Source organism: Podarcis raffonei, chromosome 6, assembly GCF_027172205.1.
Source record: "Podarcis raffonei isolate rPodRaf1 chromosome 6, rPodRaf1.pri, whole genome shotgun sequence".
NCBI classification, from domain to species: domain Eukaryota; kingdom Metazoa; phylum Chordata; class Lepidosauria; order Squamata; family Lacertidae; genus Podarcis; species Podarcis raffonei.
Window position 1 is genome coordinate 41528060 of NC_070607.1, and position 25974 is coordinate 41554033.

The following is a 25974-nucleotide window of genomic DNA, read 5'->3' on the forward strand; positions in this document are numbered from 1 at the left end:
TGAATCAGACTTATGATTTAAGCCTACAACACAAGTCCCAGGACTGTACACTGTTTGAGTGGTTTATAATTTACCGTTATAAGTTTGATTTTGTCATCATATAATATTAATGTGTTTCTTGTTCCTTCTTCCAACCTTCGTTCTCTGGTTGTTCTCTTCGTTCTCTGCTGGTTTTCCACACTAGTTTTGGTTGTTTGTAAGTACTTTGTACAGGGACCTGATTTCTTTGACTATTTTTATATAGTGCTTAGAACCATATTTTGTACTGCAGAAATAAAGACAGAACCTCACATTCTAATCTGAGCTGTAGTTGGTAATGCAGATTCCCAGAGTCCCAAATTATGTTTATTCTTCTGAATTAGAGACGCTGCATTTTATGCTTGCTAGCATGAGCATTCATATATAGTTGACTTCTTAAATAATCAGTTGTCCCCATACATTATTTATTCCTCGATTCCTAAATATATTCCCATGATATCTACCTGGGTCCCTTGATCTACCAATGCTCTCGGTTTCTGTATCTCAAGTCTCTACAACAACCAAGTAATTCTGCTATTGAATAATTCTAAGTTTTCTTTTAAAGCCCTCTCCTCAAAGATGGCATACAGTTTGCTTGTGGAAACCTTTCTTTTTAGTTTTTGTAATGTATTTTAGGATTTCCCTTCCTTGTACCCTGAATGTTTGCTGATCTAACTTTAAAAACAAAGCAACAAAATCAAAATAATTATAGTGCTGCATTAAGAAAGGGGTGCGTGACACTCCTCTTTTGGCCTTGGGAATGCTGTATGATGTATGGATGTTTTTCTTCTTGTTAATGTTCTGTCCAAGGGTGAGCGCCGGCAGTAATTTTATATATTTTTTGTGCTTTGTTTTGTTTAACTGTCTCCTGCTGCCACTTTGACAATAGGAATGACAGTAGGAAGCAAAAATGAAAGGAACCAATTGAAAGAAGCACTTTGCCACTGTTGTAATTTTGAAATTGACAGCATTTTTTTAGTCCAAAGTCTCAAGGAAAATGCAACTTTCCTCTTGGCCTCCTATTGCTTCCCTAGCAGGGAAAGACATTCTGTGATGTTGAGGAGGCAGTGGGAGGCCAAATGAAAATAATTTCTTCTTCAAAAACGTTGGATTGCAGAAGGAAAGCAGTGATTTTGCTTGCCTCTGGGACAAGTTTTCTGCTCCCCCGTTGGCAATAAAAAGTTGGTACATAATTTTAAGGCCTTTGTTGAGGATCAATTTTATTAACTGAATTCATTTCCCTTCTTAAATACTACTGGTTCCATACGGTCTTTGATCATGCAAACTATTATTATTATATTATGACTATTCACATCTCACTGTTTGTTGTGGGTGGGTGGGTGGTAGAATACTACTGAATTCACTGACAGAGTATAAACATTCAATTTATTTTGACTTATTTTAATCTAACCATTCAATTTACTGCTTGCCTGGGACAAATAGTGACTGTCCTTGGTTGAGATCAACCTAAGTCGCTTCAAGCTGTGAACACAACCAGCGTTATGTTGCAGTGTGTTTAGCAGAGCCATAGTATGGAGGCTCGGCATGCTTGTTCAAGCAATAGCAAACCAGTAATACTAAAACATGGAGAATGAGAAAATGCATAGGATGTGAGGGGGGAAAGGGGGGGGGTTCTTTCTCAGTATTCTACTGCCCTTGCTAGAATCTTTGCAAAACACAAAAGACATTGTGTTTGCCTCATCAACTGCCAAAGCTCCTGTCTCTTCCCTTCGTAATGTCTTGTTGTGCCCTTAGGCAGGCTCATGGAATCCCTGAGGCAGACCCCTTCTGACCCTCATCTGTATAGGCCTTCTCTGCTTTCGTGTCACTGAATGATTTCCCCAAAGACTGAGACACAACAAGGTCTCATTTAAAATCAGTAAGTCACCTGACTTCAGGATCAAGGTGGAAACTCCCCTTGAACAATGCTTAAGCAAGTTATTTTTATTTACATAAAATGAATAGACCACTTCTTCATAAAACTATACAACTGGTGAGCAAAATATACAAATACAGTGGTACCTTGGTTTATGAACAGCCCTGTTAACTAACTATTCTGTTTACGAACTCCTCAAAATCGGAAGTAGTGTTCCAGTTTGTGAACTTCACCTCGGTCTACAAACGGAAGCCAAACGGTGGAAGGGCACCGCCGGCGGGAAGCCTCATTAGGGAAAGCACGCCACGGTTTAAGAACAGATTTGGTTTAAGAATGGACTCCGGCATTTAAAGAGGCAATAAAGAACTTCCCCAAACTTAACTTGTTTCTTTTTCTTTCTTTTTTACTGCCTTCCCATTTTTCATGGTCCTGATAGCAATGGTGCTCCCTGGAGGCCTTGATTTGGTGGCAGCTGTCATTTCTTCTCAGATAGTGGAACGAAAGAACTGCCCACACTCTAATATGCTTCATCATGAAACTGTGCTCCATAGTTGGTGTGAGGGCCATTTCCTGTGTTCAGTCTATTGAATCCTGAGATGTTAAAATGGTAGTTGGCCAAACCTTGGGCAGCATCACCTCCAACTTTCAGCCTTCCTCCTCTGGGATTTCCCTTGGGGGTTCCCTGGCTGGCGTCTCCCACCACTCCTCATCGTTCAGCCAGTCCCTGACAGCTCACCACTGATTCTTGCCCTTTTTATGCCTCCAGAAAATAGCTGAAATGAATCTGCCGTTTGCACCCTGAATATGTAGGGAGATAAATTTTGGGGAGTTTCAGCTCAGCCCTAGATTGTTCCATTGTCCAATCATTCTTACAACTGCCCTCAACATTTAACCAGAACTTGGCCACTCTACAGTGCAATCTCAACCATACTTACTCAGAAATAATTCTTATTCAATTCAATGGGGCTTACTCCCAAGTAAGTACCATTAGGCTATATTATGCAAAGTCCCATGTTGTTTTCCTTTTGAACCAAAAACAGTTTCAGCAAGTTCACCAACTAAAAGAATAGGCAGGGAGGGACTGCTTAACTATATCCTTTGCAGTTTGGTAATCGTTTTCCACATGCTGCTTTTTACCTGCATGTGGGAAATCAACTTGGTGAACAGCTTGGTGGGTGCCATTTTGAGCACACATTCTCCAGTCACAATCCAGCTGTTGAGGGCAGCTTTTGCTGCTGCTTTTCAGTGAGAGAGAATGGGGGGAAATACCATTCTGTATGTCACATCTAGTTTGTCCCTATATTTGAGCTAAGGCCCACCAGGACTTAGCACTGAACCTGTTTTTTTTTTTAATTATGTGACTTAGTCCTTGAAAATGTGAAGCAGTAATAAAGAACAGCTCGTCTCTAAATATGTAAGGATTTTATTTCTCTCATGACTCATTAACCCACAGTCTGCTCAAGCTCTACCAATGGGATATTCAGAGGTAAGGGCCTTAGAGTCAGACTTTTCACAACTGTTTTATAAATCAACCCTCATATTCAGCCTACAGCAACTTAAATTGATTTCCTCTTTTCATTTTCTCCGTTGCAATGGTGAACAGTTGACGTTCATCAAATTTTGCTTGTGCTACCTTCTTAAACTCCTTTTGTCCTCATGAGCAAGTTCAAACATGGGCAGGATTGAGCCCATCAAACACAGTAGGATTTACCACTCAGAAAGCTTGCATAGGAGCAGGCTGCATGTTCTTTAATTTTCTACATAAGTGGGCTCCAAAGCTAGACTTTTGCAGTGCAAATGCTCTTCTATACCACAGGCACTCTAATGAAATCTCCACTTTAATATTAACAAACATTTATAGGGGAAAAAAGCAGAATTGAAACATAATTGCTCCCGGCTGTTATGGTCTTTCTAGAAATAATAATATAACTTTATCTTGAAAGTCCTAAATTCAAAATTAAAATTCATCAGTCAGCTCTTTAGAACTAGAGTGTGAAATTGATCATCTTTCTTTGCTTCCATTACCCTGGAAAACATGTACTCAGTCAGTGTCTCCTGCAGTTGACTTCCACTAAACAATCCCACTGAGATTTATCTAAAAGTTTAATCAAATGTAATTTATACAGAGGTCATCACGGTAATTTTGCCCTCTTGTCTCAATCACAAATTCCGCTTTGTGCTATTAAGAAATAATTCAATCTGCCATTAGTTTATCTCACAAAAATGATGAAATGCACACCTCAGATATCTATTGTTATTTGCTGAGGCTTGGGTGGAGAGGGAAACCCTTAAAACCAAACCAAACAATCAAAAGAATGAAAAAGCAGCACACCTTGATATACACAATTGACTTCCATTTCAAAGTCATGTCTAATATTGTGGGAGGGATGGTATAAAATGGCAGATTGCAAATAAACACAGAAAATAGCCCTTTATTATACCCTTGGTGCTAGGAATTGAGATGTACAGAGGCATTTGAATATAGTAATGCTATTCAAGTACTAATCATGCAAAGTGCTGTAAAAAGCTCTCAACTGGAGTTTACCATGAATGACAATGCTAAACAAAATGAAAGCACTGCTGAGATGATAATCTAAATAACGTGATGGTGTAGTTAAGGTATCACTGTATTTCCACATACAATTATGGGTAATTTTTTGAAATGCAACTCTAATGGAAATTCACCTAAGCTCTGGAATAATCTTCATAAGTATAGTCCTATTGGGTACAAAATTCTCATCCTCTTGAAACCAGTGGGAGTTTAGCAGCATTTTTTAAAAAAACCAAAAATGGGAGCAGTGTCAGTTGCAGTGTTCGCTTCCAAACAAACAAACAAATAAAAATGTTGCACAAAAATATAAACACACACACAAACACATGTGCATGCTGCTATCTCAATAGGAAGGAATTTCCCACCATTCTCTTAGTAAGCAGGTGTTAAAAGAAGTCTGCTGGGAGGAGCAGGTTGATCTTTGTTGACATCTGGAGACAGGAAGGGCTGCTGTGAGTTCACCTTGAATTTGAAGCAGGTGTCAAGCACCTTCTAAAAGGAGTGGATAGGCTATGTTCCTGGGCAGGTCCCACGGGAAGGAGCCTTTGAAGAAGCCAGCTAGGATGGCGGAAAGGCTTAAATCAATGTATGAAAATGTCCACGGAACTTAAGTTAATGACAGACCCATTCAGTTTTAGCAGGTGGCTTTTTGACACTATAGCATGTGATTAGAGATTCTTTTTAACAACCCTTGGGTAATTATCTGTGGTGGTGAGGTGGTAGCGATGGGAAGGGCCACAAGCTCAGTGGTAGAGCATTTGCGCTGCATGAAGAACATCCCAGAAAATTATGCATGGTGTGCATTTAGAACACATCCTCTCCACTCCCCCCCCCTCAAAAAATTCTTGGAACTGTGGTTTGTTAAGGGTGCTGGGAATTGTAGCTGGGTGAGGGATAAACTATACTTCCCTGGATTATTTTTAGGGTGTGTGTGCTTGAAAATGCTTTTAAATCTATGCTATGTATGCAGCCTCATTTATGACCTTGAAGGCTGACAAGAAAAGAAAGCTAGATATATGTTTGTTAAAAGTGCTTTAGGTATGAGGCTGACTTTAGGGGAAGCGGGTTAGACTAGATACAATGGCAGGGGAGCTTCTAAACTTACAGGTTCTGGCCTCCAGGACAGAGTTGTTTTCTATAACTTTCTTGATTTGAATAACTGATGACTACTATTCTCTCAAAATTTCCAGGGATTCTGAATGGTATCTGGCCTACCTTTTGACAGTTATGAACAGATTATTAACAGAGATAGATTTCTGGCTAGATTTCTGGCTGCAAAAATCTGACCACATAATCTGATTATGTTATTTACTTACGCCCTTTTAATAAAACTTAGTCTTAGTGTCCACATTGTGTATTGTGTTGTATAGCTTATTTTAGACATATTTTATATCTTCCTGACATCTTATATCACATATGTATTACAGCCTATTTTAATGTATTTAGGACATGTATTTTACATGCATGGTTCTTGGTTTTAAATTGTTGGGTCTATGAACATATAATAAAGAGGTAGATTTGAATAAAATTCTGTTGCATAGTGTGGGGAGGAAGAGAGAGATTTCGAAGTATTCCCCATTAGGTAAAAGATGGGGGAATCAAATGCAAGTCCTTTCCTGATTGAGGGTTAATCTTTTTCTAAGGTGTTGTAGCACCTTAGAGGTCATTCCTGACTGCAGTGTTTTGTATTCTCACCATGTCTGCGCTATAAAAATGCTAATTGCCTCCACGAAAACATAGAGTGTTTACAGCGTGGCTGTGTGTGCTACTGGATCAGATCCCTTTGAGGTTTGAAAAACATGTTACCTCAAGTTTATAATCTGAATGTATGACAGATAGTGTGTGGGCAGTTTATTAGTGCAAAAGACAGGGCAGTGTCATACTATAGAGCCTTCTGCTTAAGGCATGCTATTGTCTTTGCTGATAATATCATTATACATTAAAAGTTTAAGAACCAGATAATTCACACCATGCCCTGAGGGGCACTTAGATTTAAATAAAAGAATAGAATCATTTACTCTAGGTTATGGAATGCTGCTAAGAAATGTTTTGCCTTTTTAAAAGAAAAAAGAAAGAAAAAGAAACAAGATTGGAAGTCTGATCTTTTTTAATTTCGAGTTATTCTATTTACCCTGAGTCTCATCCAGGACAAGGCTTCTTAGTGGATCCTGAGCTAAAAGGACAGTGGACAATCGAGAAGCCTGTTATGCTTTTCAAAGCCCCTTATGAGTAGAGCTGTAACAGACATTAATTCACCAGTTTTGCAATGAGCTCTCCCTGGTTTGAAGCCTTAGGCTCCCTGATGCACAAAACCCCCATTCTCCATAGCTTGTGTCCGCAGAACTTGGTCTCAGCCTCAGTTGTTGTTTTTTTACTTGATACTTCTTTCGTTCCACACCATGCCTCTATTACTCATAATCTGTCAGCACCCCCATGAAGATTCGAGACAAGAAAGATGGGTGACTGGTTTATTAAACTATAACAACTATAGGATCTGCAATCAGAATAATTCAACCAAATTAACAAAAATCAGTGAAGTGTGGGAAGTGAGGTGTACTGTTAGCAGGGTTTCAACTCCCATCTCCTGAGCCAGCTGCCAGACACATGCTGTGATCACGCAGCAGGGCCTGAGAAAACTCTTTCCCCCTCACTGCGTACTCCTTTGGGATATGAACCTGACATTGATACCCTGGCCCTGTTGGCCAATATTCACCCGAATGCACCTAACAGGCCCACTCTGGCTCCGATAGCAAATGCAACCCACCCACCCTCCATACAGGGACAGAACAGAATTTGTTATCTACCTGTCTGGAAGCTATGCCCATCTATTATGAATGCCCTGCTTCTTAAGCTTGAATATATGTTGGATACAGGTTGCCTAGTGAGAACGAAACTCTGAATGCTCAGATGTGCTTCCTTTTATTGTTCCTTTCCATATTCCATGGCTCAGCCCTGGTGTGGAAGACAGTTCCCAGGCCTGAGTCCTGTTGAATACTAGCATACATTAAAAGCTCTGGAAAGGTTTATGGACCGTTACCTGAATGCAAGGTGAGGCTTTCACATAAGAATATGATATAAATCAGTGATTTATAAGACATCTTTCATGATCACTTCTGGTGATCTGTTGGTGAGAATAAGTAACCTCAAAACTATTCAAACCCCAGCTTTAATTTCCAAAATAGGTTCTATGGTCTTAGTTCAGTTTTTATTGTTTTGTGTAAATGTCATTGTTTTGTTGTTGTGTATGGGAGGGTGGGAAGTTTTTGCTAGCTTTCTGAGCTATGTAAAACAGCCAGTGGTAACAGGACTGCCTTTGCTTGAATTGCAATTCAAAAATGCATTTAAGAGCTCTGAAGATTTATCGGTTGACTGAAAAGGATAAAGACAACCAGGTGTGATGTTCTAATTCAACAGCAAGCGACATCACTGCTAGTCACAGAGGAGGAATGTTTCCATATGGCACATGCATGTCTTAAAGGAGAACAGCACTTACACAAATTAAATGTTAGTGGCAAGACCCCTTAAAATGCTTCAGATACAAGATCTTTGCAAACACCTGTACAATTACACGTTTTAATTAGCTAGGCTTAAGTATGCCATTGTATGAGCACAGTGTGCAATATCTGCTGAGTCAATTATAACAGCATCAGTGCCAGTGTATACCTGTGTTTCCCAATCTTGGGTCTCCAGCTGTTTTTGGACTACAACTCCCATCATCCCTGGCTAGCAAGACCAGTGGTCAGGGATGATGGGAGTTGTAGTTCAAAAAAAATCTGGAGACCCAAGGTTGGGAAACACAGGTATAGACACCTGGATTCAGCAAGAAGCACATTGCTGTGATTGAGTTCTGGTAACATACATATGTTACATGGGTAAGTAGTAATTTGAGATCTGAAAGATATTTCACTTCCCTCTGAAAACTTTCAAAGATATGCATCATTCAGTAAAATACCTCTGGAGGTAAACAGCCACAAGGGTAAATTACCTATATGAATAAGAGAACAGTGAAGAGGAAAGAAAGGATATGTAGAAGCAAGAAAAGAATATACATCACAGGGCAGAAAAGCTGAATAAGGCTGGACGTATCTTTAGGGAATAGAAAGCTGGTCAATTAATTCTGCTCTGGGCTTTCCATGCAGCCTTCCAAATTTGTTGTTCAGCTTAATGACGCTTCCACTCTTTCACCATCCCATGCAGTATTACAATATATTATAATTCAGAAATGCATTATTTATGCTGCTTTAAATCACACCCAGGGATCTTGTTCAATATGTTCCCTTTAAATGCTGTCATGTGTAATGAGAATATGCCTTGGCAAGGGGCCTCTTCAAATGTTACTTTTTCCATACATCCCTGTGTGTTAAAGAATGCTTACAGGTCTCAGGTATGACATAAAGCCTTTCACAGGAGAGATCCTGTGAATATGACCCTGCAACACAGAATCTGTTTTTTTAAATGTGAAGATGTAGAGGTGTGCAGATCCAAAAAAAGTCCCAACTCCATTGTGTTTAGAGCTTTGGAGGTGAGAATAGTATCTGAACAGAACTGCAGTTAACATTACCTTAAATTTAGAATGGGAAACCCCCAAATAAGTTTTTTCCCCTACAGACACTGCTACTTTTATTTCATTTCTGCTTTCCTGCTTCCACTTTATATTCCTAAGGATCTCCATGCAGAGCTGGTGGAAAGGGCTTGTATAAAAAGCACAACATGGACTATGCATAATCAAAATTATACTTACATTGAACCACAGAAATGCTTATCTTAATCAGTTGACTAATGGGTTAAAATCAAAGCAAATGATTAACTAAACAGATGGCAGCCCTTATATCTGTATTCACTCTTTTCAAGGATTTTTTAATCCATTTGTTTGGTTTTAGCATTCATTTATTCTATTTTCATCTGCTTTATAAATATGTGCCACCTCCGCAGTTTACTGATCAGCCTTTCAATTGTATCAAAGCACTTTATTTCTCATTATACGGTTTTTTAAATAAATGCTGAATATGCACAAATGATATAGGAAATTCATGTAAGTTCGTAGAACTGAACATCACCAGGTTGTTGGTATGGGAAGTCTAGGCTCTGCCTGGTTCAGAGGTAGACAGCATCATGCCTTCCAGATGTTGTGGTCTAGAACTCTCCTGGTCAGTGGTCAAGAGACTATGAAAGTTGTAGTCTACAGCATCTGGAGTGTGCTGTGATGATCACGCAAGTGACTAGATAATAGGAAGCCAGCTAGAATTTAAGTGTTCCAACAGTGAGTGAGGAGTAACTGTTGTGCCACATCACACAAGCACACAGAAGAAAGGACTGTGGCAGTGCCTAACTTGTTAGATATAATGAAGATTGTTGACAAAAAGAGTTTGCAAATTAGATTTTATTTACTGCAAAACAAAATAATTGAGACAAGAATGTTTACACACATGAACGGCATGTAGAATAGCCTGATGGTGATGTTAAGCATTGTTGTGCATCCAGATGTGATTCCCCCCCCCTCAGAGCTTAGTGTCGCAAATGTTACTTTATTGCTCTTAGCACTCAGTAGTAACATCTGCCTCAGCATTTCCCTCCAGCATAATTTAAAAATTACTTACAGTTTCTGACTCATCATCCATGTGCCATTAGTCTTTTATAAAATGTTGTTTAAGAGCATGAGGACACAACCATTTGATAAATACTGTCTGGAAATTCAGACGAGAACTTGGTGTAATAAGGAGATGATGTGGGTGGAAAACTGTGAGGTTTTGTTGGAATCTCACCAGTTTCCTTACATGTTTGAAACTAATCAATCAACCACCGAATTTACAAGCTGGCATCTCCCAGGAGGAAAGCATGCAGGGGTCCTAGTGAATTTTATTGTATTATTTTCTAAACCATTTGTGGGGATGGGACAGGAGGAAAAATAAAATTTGGAATTATTATAATTTTCTTAGAATGATGCATATTGTTTTATGATGCATAATGTTTTACTTTTACTGCACTTTGCTGAAGTTGTTGCTGTAGTTGTAGTTGTTGTTATTGTGTCCTGTCCTGGGAACCATTTGGTTGTAGGGTAATAAACAACAACAACAACAACAAATATTAAACTCTGGGCGGCTTACAACATATAAAAGAATTGTAAAACATTAGACATTAAATATTTCCTGATACAGGGTTGCCTTCACATGTCTTCTAAAAATAATAAATGTGATTATTTTTTTAAAGTGGAGTGTTGGAGGTTGTGGTTCAAAGTTGTGGGGAACTGGTAGCATTGTTAATTTGAGTTGAAGGTATCATACATGTTACTTGGTGGATTGATTGCTAGATTTTGACCTGGGATATCAAAAGTTCAAATCTCAGCCAAACTTGAGTGTTCCGGGATGGCTGGAGTTGGGCCAGTTCTTCTCTCTCTTTCATCCTAGCTTATCATGCAGGGCTAATTGTGAAGGCATGTGGAATAATGATTGTAAAACATGTTGCATAGTAGAAAATTTTGTAGCAGCTGCAACATTCCACATGGAAGGCAAATGATGCTCTTACTGGCGACCTCCATTGGGGATAGTCTGAGAGCTTGTACACATTGAAGTATTTTTCAGCTGTTAATCCACATTTTCCCTATTTGAATTAAACCAGAATAATCTAATTTGAATCGGTATATGAGGAGCAACTTTCACCTTTCCAGTTTATACCATTAGTTGTTTGCTGTTGTGTTTGTTCCCGCCTTCTAATTTATTGATTCTATTATGCCAGTTACATACTGACAGGGCATGCAGGCAGATATGCTATACATACAACTTGCTGTTATTCTAAAAAACCCACCCCAAAAGTGTGTGGAAGAACATAGGTGATTGTAAATTTGCTAGTACATTTTTTTGAAACATATATCAAGATACATACTGAAGGACCTGCATCAGGCCTCCTCATTTCCACTGCCCTCTGGTGTGTAGGAGCCATCAACTAAGTTGTTTAAGCAGATTGCTGTTGGTCACACTGCAGTGGTGGTGGTGGGAGATAACATCTGTAACATGGATTGTGGATTTGAAAGTTGACTTGACTGGTATGCACTAAAACAATATTTAAAAATTCAATTCATTACAGTTAAGGAGTAGAAAAGCACACTACCAACACACACACACACACACACACACACACACACACACACACGGTTGCAGTCTGAATAAAAATGCTTCAAAAACTTGGACTTTGATAAAACATATAGAAAACAAAACAGATTAACACATCTAACTGGCCTGTAGACCTTTAGCTTTTCTACTGCTTTCATAAAATTACATGCATTTTAAAACTGCACCTCTCTCTTTTCAGGTCAGGATCGCAGCGAAGCCACTTTAATAAAAAGGTTTAAAGGCGACGGTGTTCGATACAAAGCAAAACTCATTGGGATAGACGAAGTTTCTGCGGCACGAGGCGACAAGTTATGTCAAGATTCCATGATGAAATTAAAGGTGTTGTGAAACTCTCCCCCCCTCCCCAAAAATGTTATTGATCAAAGTATTACTTATTTGGACTGAGCCATTTTTATGTGAAAAGGGGATTTGAGGAGTCAAAGAGCTACCTGAAACATCACTTCCAACAATGTTCTTGCACCGATTCACTGGTGTTTGGAGTCCTGATAGACTGCTTCATTGCCAAATTTTTTAAAGCCCTTCTTCCTATTAAAAGTCATGACATGGCCAATCAGATTTAGTCACATGGCTGTATCAATGCCAAGAAATGGAGGAAAATCCACTTTGCTTGCCCTCAGTGACATCATCACATTGGCTAATGGTGATAATGGCACGGGGAAGACCAAGCGCATTTTAAAGGGGAGGGAAATATGTGAAGAGACTTTGGATTCAAAGATCCATGCCTTTTGGAGGTTATTTCTTATTTTAGATCAGGGATGGGAAACCCCTAGCCTTCCTAATGTTGCTGGATTGCAGTTCTCATCATCCCAGGCTGTTTGTCATGTTGGCTGGGATTGACAGGAGTTGGAGTCCCAGAACATCTGGAGGGCCACAGGTTCCCCTGTTTTAGATGGTGAAGAAGCAAATGTTCCCAGTAAATTTATGTGTATTTCCAACAAAATCTCTGATCCGAGAAACAACATTGTCCATGCAAATGGGGTAAGGATAAGGGACATAAAACGAAGCAACATAAACATGCAGTGGAATATGATGTACGTATTTATAGTTTATATGCCAACATTTACTACACACACATCTTGTGTTTCTACAATATTTTTGTCCAATTTTTAAAAAAGAAGAAGTTGGAGAGGGATTTTAAGTACTTGGTAATTAAGGAAGAACCCAATTTGAAAGGCTGGCTCTTTTTGTGTCTAAGCAGCATGTACCACGGCACATGCATAAGATTAAACTGTTTGTAGTTTCTTTCTCATTCATTCCTTGGTTCCATCTGCCAACAAGTGGTTTGGGAGCTTCTGGCTGTTAACAAGGCTAGGCTGGCCCTTTTGTCTCCATCCCAGAGGGTCTCAATTTCCATCTCTCCTCTAAAATGTTTGATTCCTGTTAGCATAATTGAGAGACTTGCCTGTGTAATGTTGAGAGGTTACTAGAACCAAAAGAAACAGGTGGTGTCACAAATTCAGATTGCTGTTTGCTCCTGCTCTATTGGTTTTTACCATGTACTGGGATGATATTATTTATTTCTTTTTAAATATTCATGTCCTTCTGCTGAAAATTTACCTGCAGCATATTAATTTGTTTCTACTAAAGGCAGCCTTATTTAATGGCCTACATGAAGGGCATAGAACCTGGCCACTTGCATTTGGACTCTGGGACAAGTCACCGTTTGTGCCAGATTCCTTCCATAAGCTTGCATCATTTGATAGGGATGCCCTCTTGTATCAACGGGGCTATGACACTGCCCTTGAATCCCTGAGGCAAAGGCTTTGGGACATTTCACATAGCGACCTACGATCTTGATCTCCAGTAATTTGTGGCCTGGTAGCAGAAGGAATCCAATATGGGTACGACTTTCAGATACCCTCATATCTTAGGAACCTGTCTATACCAACCTAACGGCGTTTATTTACCATAACCAGACTAAATGTATTTCCATCGGAAGTGCTAAATGGTAGACTGAGAGGCATCCCTTATCAGAATAGGCTTTGTTTATGTTCTCAGGACGTTGATTGCATGAAACATATTTTATTGCATTGTGGGCAGTACGAGCAAGCAAGGGACCAACTGATCAAACACATACTGGCGAATCTGCTGGGAAAATCTGAAGCCTCCCATATTAAATATCTTTTGGATGACAGCTCTAATGATATTACACTGGCCATGGCAAAGTTTCTCTTGGAAGTTAAAAGAAACAAGGATCATAATGCTTGAGATAAAACAAAATGGCCGCCCTGGTTCCTTTCTCTTTTGTGGTTGGCTGTCTTAATTGTATTTTGTTCTGAAATTTTTGATGGGTCTTTGGATCACAATAAAGATTTAAATTTAAAATTCCTAGGGATGCAGTGAATGCTAACTTGTGCGTACAGAACAGTTCAGAAACATGAGTAGTGGTTGCATATTATTATAGGAATATTTTTGATGTCTCACGATAAATCTCCAGAAAGCAAAAATCACTGCCCCAACAAAAAATAAACTAGCATTGTCATGTTATAATAATTTGGAATGCAAAATTTTTGTACTCAGTGGGTGAAAAATGAACATCATACTTTAGCTGCAGTTCATTCATTTTCAGCACTGTGTTCTTGTTATAAAAAAAGTGTGCCTAGACATTCTGCTGTTGCGTCCATAACCTAGGTTTAAGGCAGCATTTAGCTCCTAGCTTTCATATCTTGGTCTCTAACACTGATCGGAGAGTATACATTACTCTTGTTGCCTTGAGCTTGAAAATAACACAGGACTGATTGAATGTCTCAGGGTAGTTAGCACAACTGAATGGATGTGCAAACAGCCTGATTTAGGGTTGTGTGCTGGAGAGCTGCCTTCAGTTCTGGGATTAGTAATTTGCAAGCACCACATACCAGAGTCTGAAAATATTACTGCTGTGAATAGACACCAGAAATATTGATGAATTTTTAAAAAGTGTACATCCAAATAGCATGCTTTTGTCAGTTTCACATTACAAAACATTACTGAAAGTAGATACTCCCAATATATATTCATTTCCATGGCACCAAGTACAATATATGTAGAAAATACAGCTTCCACCTGTAGAATATCCATGCAAGGACTTCTAAGTATTAAATCTAATTTATTAAACAGAAACAAACAATAATGACATATAGAATGACTATATGTGGAAGCAAAGCATCGTAATAGTATTAGTAAATTTTGTACTCGATATCTGCAGTTCCTTTCCTTTTATTTTCTCCAAGTTTCTACCTATTCTTATCTCAGTTTAATGCCTCTTCTTCTTCCTTCCTTCACTCACCTTAGATACCCTAGTTTCTGAGACTTCTACCCAGGCGCCACCCTACCCCACACAGCCGCTCATCACACCACACTAGTTCATCAGTGCTATCACAAGTTTGACTGTTGCAAGAACAGTGTTATACAATTAAGCATAATGCTCTACCATAACTAGATACCATAAAAGGGGATCTGTAGCATTTTAAATTTGATAGATGCTGAAGTAGGGCATTAAGACTAATGGATTGTATGCATACAGCAGATTAGGTGGGGATACTTTCTAAACTGTACTGCCCAAGATTAGAGATTGTGATGCCACATGCTTGAATGTGTCCTCAAGAGAAAAAATAAATCCATCTGTATGGAAAACTAGCGTGTCTGCAAGAAAGCTGAGCTACAATCTTTCTTCCGGATACCTTTTTTTCATCAATGTTTTTGTTCATTTACACAAGGTAGCGTTAAAGCATGTCATTTCCCCATGTGTAGCCCAAAGTTATATAGTCTGATGATTTTTTTTGCCACAAATGAAACCTGCAACAAATGGTTACTGTTACTGTTCTCTGTTCAGGATTCCATCTGCTACTGCCATGTTGTTTCTCAGAGATCCCATTTTAGCTACAATCCTGTTCATACTCTGCACCAGAAATCGCTATTGGAAAGAGTATTGATGATACTATTTACACTAGCTTTAAAAATAATGAAGTGGAACAGAAGAGGTTATACAGCTGCTTCTAGCAACAGTGTTATTTTCTAAATAATAAATGCATTTCCTAATGTGGCAAGGGATGCGAGTGGCGCTGTGGGTTAAACCACAGAGCCTAGGACTTGCCGATCAGAAGGTCCGCGGTTCGAATCCCCGCGACGGAGTGAGCTCCCGTTGCTCGGTCCCTGCTCCTGCCAACCTAGCAGTTCAAAAGCACCTCAAAGTGCAAGTAGATAAATAGGTACCGCTCCGGCGGGAAGGTAAACAGCGTTTCCGTGCGCTGCTCTGGTTCGCCAGAAGCGGCTTAGTCATGCTGGCCACATGACCCGGAAGCTGTACGCCGGCTCCCTCGTCCAATAAAGCGAGATGAGCACCGCAACCCCAGAGTTGGCCACGACTGGACCTAACGGTCGGGGTCCCTTTACCTTTACCTTAATGTGGCAAAGAGAAAGACTGTGGGTGAGGTTTGTCTAAGGGGTTCTAATTAATGCATCAAAAATAAAACACCATATTTTGGCTTTTTGTATAAACAGTCAGAGGCCTTATTTGTTGAGGAAAAAGTGGACTAGTCTTCTGGTTGTTCTACTTCTGTGATTATATAATTCTTTATGAATCTAGAAATTAAAAAGAAAAAGAAAACTAATATTTGTGTAAAGCCGGCGGGGGGGGGGAGAACTCAAATCAGAAAAGAAAGAGGCAAAGAATGTGGATACCAAGAATTTTCTACCTACTTCCCAAAATGGAAATTTCATCAGTTTCACCTACCTAGAAATAAAACATTCCTACTGTGTTCCAAGGCAGCAGAAAAAAGAAGAATGTACAGGGAAATTATCAGTACAGCAATATTTTGATTGTGGCAAAACTACATGGTTTCAGATGAAAAATGAATAACACAGTTCATAGCAGGAGGGTGTTTTGAAAATTGATATGTAAAGTGGATCTGCCTATGGAAGCCAGTGTCCAACACAGTCCTCAGTACATTTATACAGAAGTCAGTACCAATTAATTCAGTGGGCTTTACTTAATAACAAGTATCGATAAAAGAGAATATATTGCCCCAAACCAACAGAAAGCTGAAAGTGTTCAGTTCTTTAAGGAATAACACACTGCCACTGCTCACTAACGTCTGCAGACAATGGGCAGAGACAAAATGTCAAATTATTTTAAATCGGAACCATTCTGTTTTCTCTCAACAGGGAATTGTTGCTGCAACTCGTTCAAAAGGGGAACACAAGCAGAAAATATTTTTAACTATCTCATTTGGAGGAATCAAAATCTTTGATGAGAAGACAGGCGTAAGTAAAATAATGACACCAGACAACACAGTTGAATCTCTTGGTACTTGTATCCTTGAAAGCTTCCTGTGGCTGGGCAGTAATTTTTGATCAATATAAAGTCACACAAAACAGATGACATGCTTCATAAATTGCTTATTGTAGATCATGGGTAGGCAAACTAAGGCCCGGGGCCCGGATCCGGCCCAATTGCCTTCTAAATCCGGCCCGCAGACTCTCTGGGAATCAGCGTGTTGTTACATGAGTAGAATGTACCCTTTTATTTAAAATGAGTCTCTGGGTTAATTGTGGAGCCTGCCTGGTGTTTTTACATGAGTAGAATGTGTGCTTTTATTTAAAATGCATCTCTGAGTTATTTGTGGGGCATAGGAATTCATTCATTTCCCTCAAAAAAATATAGTCCAGCCCCCCACAAAGTCTGAGGGACAATAGACTGCTACCCTGCTGAAAAAGTTTTCTGACACCTGCTGTAGGTCAAAGCAACAGCCTTGGATAACTAAGACATAGTTATTGTTTTGTTTGTTTGTTTGACACAGTAACTCAAGGAAGCTACTTCTGTGTCTGATATGATTTTATCCACATACCTTGAAGTTGTTAAAACTAGGGCCAGGGGCTTTTGTGATAGAATACATAAGGTGATGTAGGACTAAACTGTCTCTGTCATAGGTGCCAACTCCCTGAGGCCTTGGGTGTCTGAGCACCCACAAAATTCCTCATGAAGAGGCTGGTCACCCACAAATTTCAGTGCCAGGACCCCAGGCACCCATGGTCATGGGACCAAGCTGGCACTCCTGGTCTCCATTATGGGGAAATCTCCATTATGAGGAGATTTCACCCCTCCCATATCCAAGAATCTCCTGATGATCTCTGCTGATTCTCCAGAGAGAAGGAGGCGTGTTCTGCTCTCTACTTATTCTGCTCCAGCACCACATCAAAGAGCCAGTCAGTCAGTGTGTCGAAGAGAGAGAGACTGAGTGTTAGAGATCATGTGTAGAGATAAGGTTGCTGCTAAGAGCAACTGCAGACACTCAGTGCAGTGCAGCATTCATTTATATTTAGACCTCATTTAGCTCTGTATATAGTTGTATTATAGTTGTAGATAGAATAAAGAAGATATTCTACAGAGCTGCTCTCCAAGTCGTTTATACTCTGCTATACTCTGCTGTGCGACGACTGTCTTCTTGTGGAAGTGAATCTGGTGCTCACAACTCTAAGCTGTGAGTCCACAGCACTTTGACCTGTTCCTGTGCAGAAGGTGGTCTCTGGAAGTGCTACCCAGCTCGCCTAGCCCAGTCGGGGCTGAAGTGCATGAGTCCAGTTGGTGGTACTGGCTCAAGGGCGATGCTGACAGGGAGAGAGGATGGTTTTGTGTTCATATGTAAAGTGCTGAAAGTATGTACTAAAAGGGTGGTGGCTGCTTCTTCTTGTTGTTGTTATATTAAAATCTCATAACACAGAGGCTAAAGAATGGTTTGAAATTATCTCATAGTCAAGTCATTATATTTCCATCACTTAAACAATTTTATTTTGGATTAACAGGGCTTAAGTCAAACATTAAAAATAAAATCAGAACACACTGAAAAACAGCTTTTATCTTAACTATAATTATCTTCACCGTGGCTTATGCCCTCTCTTGAATTTTAAAAAGGATCTCAATTAAATTTTTATATAAATTAACTATTTAGCATGATGCTAGAAATAAAACCAGACTGATGGCAGATAGAATTAGCTTTCCTAATTAATATTATGTTATTGGATAACCAAGATCATTAAACTTACAAGTAAATAATGCAGTGTCAATTATGAAGAGTTATTGGGATAGTACTGGGTACTATATATTCAAAGTATGATGCACTGTTTGATTATCTAAGCTTATAACCTTATGCAAGTGTTGCATTCTGCTTCCTGTAATTTACAAGTGATGCCAAGGAAGAGTTGCCAATGTTTCATGAACTTGTCCGCCAAGCTCATCCTTCCCAGTGTATCTGAAGTGGGATGTGAAATCTGTGAGGCATTATGGCAGTATCTGGAATTTACTAGGACATTTCCAAGTTACAGCAGTTCCTGTGTCCATAGGGAAATTGTTTTGTCCAGACTTCTAGAATGAGAATTGTTTTCTCCAGACTTCTAGAATGAGAATGAGAAAAAAATGAGTATGAGTCAGAGGAAGCATCCACAAAGATGCTAGCACCTGAAAAAGAGGATTTTTAGCTTCACTGGCCAGAATGATAATATAATTTCTAAAGCTATAAGAGAGTGAAGCCTGCTGTTGTCATTCCAGTAGTGGATAGTGTGACACAGTGTGACATTTCCAGTTGGTCACACTGCTGCTGCTGGAGGTAGATGGGAAGTGGCAAAAGCACCAGCAGAATTAGTTCTGCTGGTGTGTTTGCACTGCACCACCCTCTCTCCCACCCTGTTATATCTTCCAGTAAGCAACAACAATGTGACTGACCAGAGATTCTGTGAGTTGTGGCACCACACACCATGCACTACAGGATATAGGCCTGCAACTGGTGTGCTCTCATTCCAGTTCTCACTTGAGAACCTGCTACTGTCGATGTCATAAAATGAGGATAAATTCCAGTTACAGGCCCTTCTTCCTACAGTCACTTTATTCTGCTGATTCTGACTTTTCCTCATCGTGCCAGATGTTCCACAGAGCACAATAAAGAAGAGAAAGTAGTTAATTAGCTGTGGTTGCTACAGTTGCAATATTCACATTGAGATTGGGCCATGGAAAGCAGTCTGAGGTGAGTCAGGAACTATGAGCCCCAAGACAGAACAGGGGTCAAGAACAGGACCAAGGGCCAAGCCAGGAGTTCAAACCAAAGAGCAAGTGAATTCTTGAGGTCAAATTGGAAGCTGGCCCAAATAATAACCTAGGATTCAGGAAGACCTTGTTTCTCAAGCAAGGATCAGCTGGATAAAGGGTAGTTCTTTCTACTCCTTTCTGCCTAGAAGGATCCAGTGATCAGTCTTGGTGGTCAATCAGGAAGGTAGTTCACTGAGAAGGTTGCCACCTGCAGTTCATTGATTCTCTACATGGGGCAAGCACACATGGATTTACAGCAGCTTCTGACTATTTAGCGTACTTCACATCTTAAAACGAATAATTTCATTGTTGGAACTGAAAATCATGGATAGTTGCTGCATCCCTGTGTGGACTATAATCCTCCTGTCCTCCGGCTTTGCCCCACTGCCCCAGTTTGGATAAGTTCATTGTCTTGTAATCATTTGCCAAATTATTACTTATTTCACAAAATGCCCATGTCTGATTTCTCTCATTTGTCTGCGTTACTCATGCACATACGTCTGACCTAATTTAAAAGAGACAAATGTTGATTTTTGTGCGCTTTGTATCTTGTTGGCTAATATTGGATTTTAATTTATCACAATAAAAAAATCAATGTGTAGCCCTAAACCAGCAAATTCTCTAAAAATTGGCATTGGCAGGCCTGACTTTAGATGGATGGTTTTAAAGAAACTGCTCCATAATTAGAGCTTAAAATAATGTATTTGGGTTACTGTCAGAAATCTTGCCTGTGACTTTTTCCTTTGCATTTATAGCGTACTTTCATGTACTGCGAATGTAATATTCATGAAAAAAATATACATTTTAATTAATATTTTAGCTGTCTTTGTACTTGAAGTCTTGATGGGTGTGCTTGATGTACTTGCACTTTCTGATGGAAAGTGTCACTCAAGGCAAATACTGTCACTAAGAATTAGAACAATTGTTGGTGAGGTTTCACTCCACTTAACACTTTAATCCTCTAAAACACTGGAGAAAGAAAATATACTGTCCCTCTTACTAACGTGGGATGATTTAATTTTACTGTTTGTAATTCTTTTTGCTATTTGTGGGAGGAGGGCTGTGTTTTGAGGAGGGGGAAGTGTGTCCAAAATGCATGCATGGATTTTTGGATTCCATCTTGTGAGGATGATTAGGGAGGCAGGAGAGGATATATTAATTAATGATACCCTTCCTAACTTGCGCTAGCAAGTTCCATATCCTAGCAGAGTTCCAAACATCCCCCTTTTTAAATTACACAGCGGTTAGCTTGTTGCTAGCTCGTCTAAGCCTCACGATTTAAGATTCCTGGTAAGATCTCTTCTAATCCCTCTTAAAAAGAATAGACATGAGAATCTGATTAAATTTAATATAAAAGTAGTTTACTCACAGAGGGACGCGGGTGGCGCTGTGGGTTAAACCACAGAGCCTAGGACTTGCTGATCAGAAGGTTGGCGGTTCGAATCCCTGAGATGGGGTGAGCTCCCATTGCTTGGTCCCTGCTCCTGCCAACCTAGCAGTTCGAAAGCACATCAAAGTGCAAGTAGATAAATAGGTACCGCTCCGGCGGGAAGGTAAACAGCGTTTCCGTGTGCTGTTCTGGTTCGCCAGAAGCAGCTTAGTCATGCCGGCCACATGACCCGGAAGCTGTATGCCAGCTCCCTCGGCCAATAAAGCGAGATGAGCGCCGCAGCCCCAGAGTCGGCCATGACTGGACCTAACGGTCAGGGGTCCCTTTACCTTTACCTAGTTTACTCACACATTCATTCAGGTTCACAGATAGATCCCTGAAGGCAGGCTTAGGTTACATAACTATATATCTACATCAGGCATAGGCAACCTCAGCCCTCCAGATGTTTTGGGACTACAACTCCCATGATCCCTAGCTAACAGGACCAGTGGTCAGGGATGATGGGAATTGTAGTCCCAAAACATCTGGAGGGCCGAGGTTGACTATGTCTGATCTACATGAACTGTCCCATAAGGGAATTAGTCCCAAGTGACCGCGACTGAGCAGTCACTTCTCCTAACACATAGGAAAACAAAAATGGAGAACACAGAGAGCAGAATATGGAGGCCATGTGCTCCTCTACCAACAACAGGCCATACCCACATCAAGTCACATGCAGTGGAAGTCTGTCCCAGCTCAGGAGGATACAGGAGGTTTTATCCTGAGTGGTACAAAAATATTCCCTAACATGTCCACTGTAGGAATGTTGTACTTGACTGCTATAAGTTTCACATCCCACACGTCTTAGATTTGTAATACCCTCCATACCCTTCCCAGCCCCATCATAGAGCAACTGACTGATGTTTGCAGCAAAGTGACTGCATAGAACAAAAAAAAAAAGAATAGGGGGTGAAGCAGAACCAGATGATAACCACATCAAAACCAAGAACTTACGAAATAAATGGTGGATGGGTGGATAAGTCCCATGGCGGGCTCAGGGAGCGGGGCTTCCTTAAATAGTCTGTGAGTAGCCCAGCGACAGGGGAGTCTTCCCTCTGATCTTCCAGCAGCTCCTGGCTCCCCTGAGAGCCAACTACCTACAGTAGTATCTCTGGATACGAATGGGATCCGTTCCAGAACCCCGTTCGCATCCTGAAGCGAACGCAACCCGTGTCTGCACATGTGTGGGTCACAATATGCTGATTCTACGCATGCGCGTGGTGTCATTGCTTCCGGGTCGCCGCAGAGCGCAACCCGAAAGTGCTCAACCTGAAGCAACTTCAACCTGAGGTATGACAGTATTTGACAGCTGTGCAGGACAGCACCGTCTTTCTTACCTCAAGATTATTGAGTGAAAATATAGCTGTCTTAAAACCCCCCCAAAATCATTAGTTTCTGATGCGTACAAGGACTTGCAATATACCAAAAATTCTTCAGTATTTGTTTTTTTAGCAATCTCCCAGAAGTGGAACGGGTCAAATATGTGGGTACATTTAACTTATGAGGGTATGTCAAGCAGGGCAAAGTTTGGCCAATCAGGATAGAAGGGTTTTTAAAAAAAAACATTTCCTTTCCTTATTATTCTGACATTTAACGTGTGTAATATGTATATCCCAAGCAAATATGCCAAGTGCTATTTATTCTATTCGCTCACTTGCTGGCATAATTAGCCCTCTTGAGTCTCCTCAAAATGATATCGCTGAGATCGATATGCAGAATTTATAACTCGGGAACAGCCTATAGATTTTTGACATTTTCAGGATTATTTTAAGACTGTAAACCTGGTTCCTAATTTAATGGTTTTGTCATGTTTTGATATATACATATAAAGACATATTTTGAGGTTAAGAATACATATATTGAACATAAATAAAAATACCAGTAAAAATGTGGACTCCAGTAAAAAAAAAAATCAAAAACATTAATGCTACAACCAGTATGGATGTATAAAAAAAAAAACATTGGCAACAAACTCCCACATGAGGACACAAGAGGCCTAATGCTAACTTGGACCAAAGTTCCATGTAGCCAGTGCTCTATGAAGCTTGTGAACAGGGCATCCTGTTAATAATATAAAATATCGCCTGATATTTTATATGATACTCTGCTTCAGCAAGAAGGAACAGATAGTTCCATGACATCTCAGAAGCTGACAGATTTGTTATGAATAATCTCTCATGGACTGATTAAATTCTGTTGGGTGGCACAAGTTTTCTGTGATTTTCTAGAGGCTGCAATGTGCCCCAATGATAGGTAGGTACCATGGAATAATGATTTCATAATATAGTGCCTCCAGCCTCCAGTTAATCTATGAATAGTGTGTGCTATTCTGTCACACACTAGCATGGTCAGGAAGCAGAACTCAGGGTGACATTTTGCTGGTTGAAGTTGTGTTGATAACTTTTTTTTTTTGCTAGGACAGCATCCCCCAACCTGGTGCCCCCCAGATGTTTTAGATAGCAAAAGACTAGAAGTCGCTCAGAGTTGCTGGAGGAACCCAATCAGATGGGTGGGGTACAAATAATTTACTACTACTACTACTACTACTACTACTACTACTGCAGGAGTCCCATATCTGCAGCAGCCAGTTATACAGTGGTACCTCAGGTTACAGACGCTTCAGGTTACAGACGCTTCAGGTTACAGACTCTAACCCAGAAATAGTACCTTGGGTTAAGAACTCTGCTTCAGGATGAGAACAGAAATCGTGCGCTGGCGGTGCAGCGGCGGCGGGAGGCCCCATTAGCTAAAGTGGTACCTCAGGTTAAGAACAGTTTCAGGTTAAGAACAGACCTCCAGAACGAATTGAGTTCTTAACCCGAGGTACCACTGTAATCCTTTAATTTTAATTTCATATTTTGCCATGTATAAAAGAGCAATGCAAGGCAATACGTGCATAGAAATAAGAGCAATAAACATGGTATATTAGTCATAATCCATTGATTAGATCTTTCAATTGTGCACAGTCATAAAGTTTCTCTTAATGGCTGACCCAGTTTTGAAGCCAATGTTGCTGTTATGACCTAACTTCTGTTACAGCAAGTTTTTCATGTGATAAATTGACTTCTGAAACCGTCACAAGCTTTTCCACCAATTTAGCTGGCAGCAAATATCAAGATAATATAGCTATGCATTTTTAATGGTGGACATTTTGGTAGGATGGTAGCATCTTGCCTCAGGAGCAGTGGGACAGTGCCAACCACCGAATGCAGCACCTGCCAGCCTCACAAATTTGGCACCATATAAACCTGCACAAGTCAGATTTCAGGTGATTCTTGCTATGTTGCAGGATCAGCTTGGAGAGGAAAGCCCTAAGAACTGAGAGATGGGTGCAAGATAGGGGGTGTCTGTTCTGGGGGGTGGGGAATCCCATGGATATTTCCCCCCCCAAGATTCTTTGAAAATCTTCAGCATCTTAAACTGTCGGCACCTGCAGAATTCGGATTTGCAATTTTTGTAAATATCAGTATGTTGAAATATACAGGCTGCTTTGCTGCCCAAAAAATACCCTCAAAGCAGCCAACAATAATAAAAAAAAATCCTTAAATGTTATTTCACGTTATGTCTTACATTTTATTTAAGTTCTGAAGATATCTCTCATTTCCTTTCTTAGTGTGTTTGGACTGGAAGGTCAACAGCATTAAAATTGGAGGGGGGGAGGAATGAAAATAATTTGTATTTTCATGGTTGTCAGACTAAAAGTATTGCTGATGGTATCTAGAGCAAGAAGAGGCTAGATGATTATTAAAGGATCCCACCCCCAATGTATGAAAAATTCTGAAGTGTAATGTAATAAATGCCCTCAGGAAACAGGGGTTTTTACAGGAAGAAAATATTGCCAGGAAACAGGTACATGAATGAATGGAGTATGATGCAGGACATTTTTAACTGGCTTAACTTGGGTGTCTCAATCTGTTGAGGCCCAAAAACTCATCTAGGGTTAATATTTCTCAACTCGTGTACAACCATATCATGCAAGTCCTATCCATGAAAGTGTTTGCCTTAACTGCTAGGCATCTATTCTGTTCTCTACGGTTAATTCAAGGTGAGCTTTTTTTGCTGCCGGCGCTAGTTTTGAATCAGGCTTTTAGAGTGAGCAAAATTCATAGGAGTATACCTAGCATGATATTATCCGCACAATAATAGCATCAATAATAATGCTCACATAGTAATATATGGACTATTTTAAGGTTAACAAGGACTTAATTTTTCTGCTATAGCCAGAAGGTGCTCAGGATGGACTTTGATTTCTGTCTGATATAAAATGTTGATATAAATGATTTAAAATGTCCAGTGTTCAGAGTAATCAAGACCTGGCCCTCAGTTCAACTAAACTAGTTACAATTGTCCCATTGAAACCGATGAATTAGTTTAATCAGAACTAACTTGTTCAGTTGATTTTTATTATACATAGCTACTATCCTATACGTGCACCCCAACATTCAGCCCTGCCCTTAATTTATGTATAGCTGAAAGCCCTTTCTAGCAGAATTTTGCGGGTGACATTCCAGCCTAAGAGAAAGTGCTTGACAAGAGAACTCTTGACATAATAATAAAGGAGTCCATCTCAGAACCACTGAAATGTTTTGTCACAAGTGGTGAAAACGCCACAGCAAAGAGTGATGTCCCTGTTTAAAGTCTTGTGTCTATTTGTCTTTGATATCTTCTTCTCCTGTATGTCTGCAAAGTTACTCCCACTTGTAGCCGATATTTTTCTCTCGATGCAGTGTGCTATATCTCACCAATTGCTTTGCAGTTTCTTTTGTTTGCTCTGCTGTTAGCAGTTGCATTAGTATCATTTCTGACATTTCCCAGCAATACTGGTGCTGTTGATGCGTTGTGTTGGCTTGCCAGATGCAAAGAACCCAAGTTCAATTAACACATTTTATTCTTTTACACAAAATGCAGGAGATTCTG

The 25974-nt window shown here is 39.9% G+C and overlaps 1 protein-coding gene across 14 annotated transcripts in view; it reads left to right on the plus strand.

The window, feature by feature from the left end:
• The window catches only part of DAB1 (DAB adaptor protein 1), a 568090-nt gene that overhangs the window by 483206 nt on the left and 58910 nt on the right, over positions 1-25974 (plus strand). For all 14 annotated transcript variants that reach the window (XM_053392306.1, XM_053392300.1, XM_053392292.1 and 11 more), the window contains 2 exons: positions 11751-11890; positions 16715-16813. In XM_053392306.1, coding sequence (XP_053248281.1) covers positions 11751-11890; positions 16715-16813 — 239 coding nt within the window. The remainder of the gene's footprint in view (positions 1-11750; positions 11891-16714; positions 16814-25974) is intronic.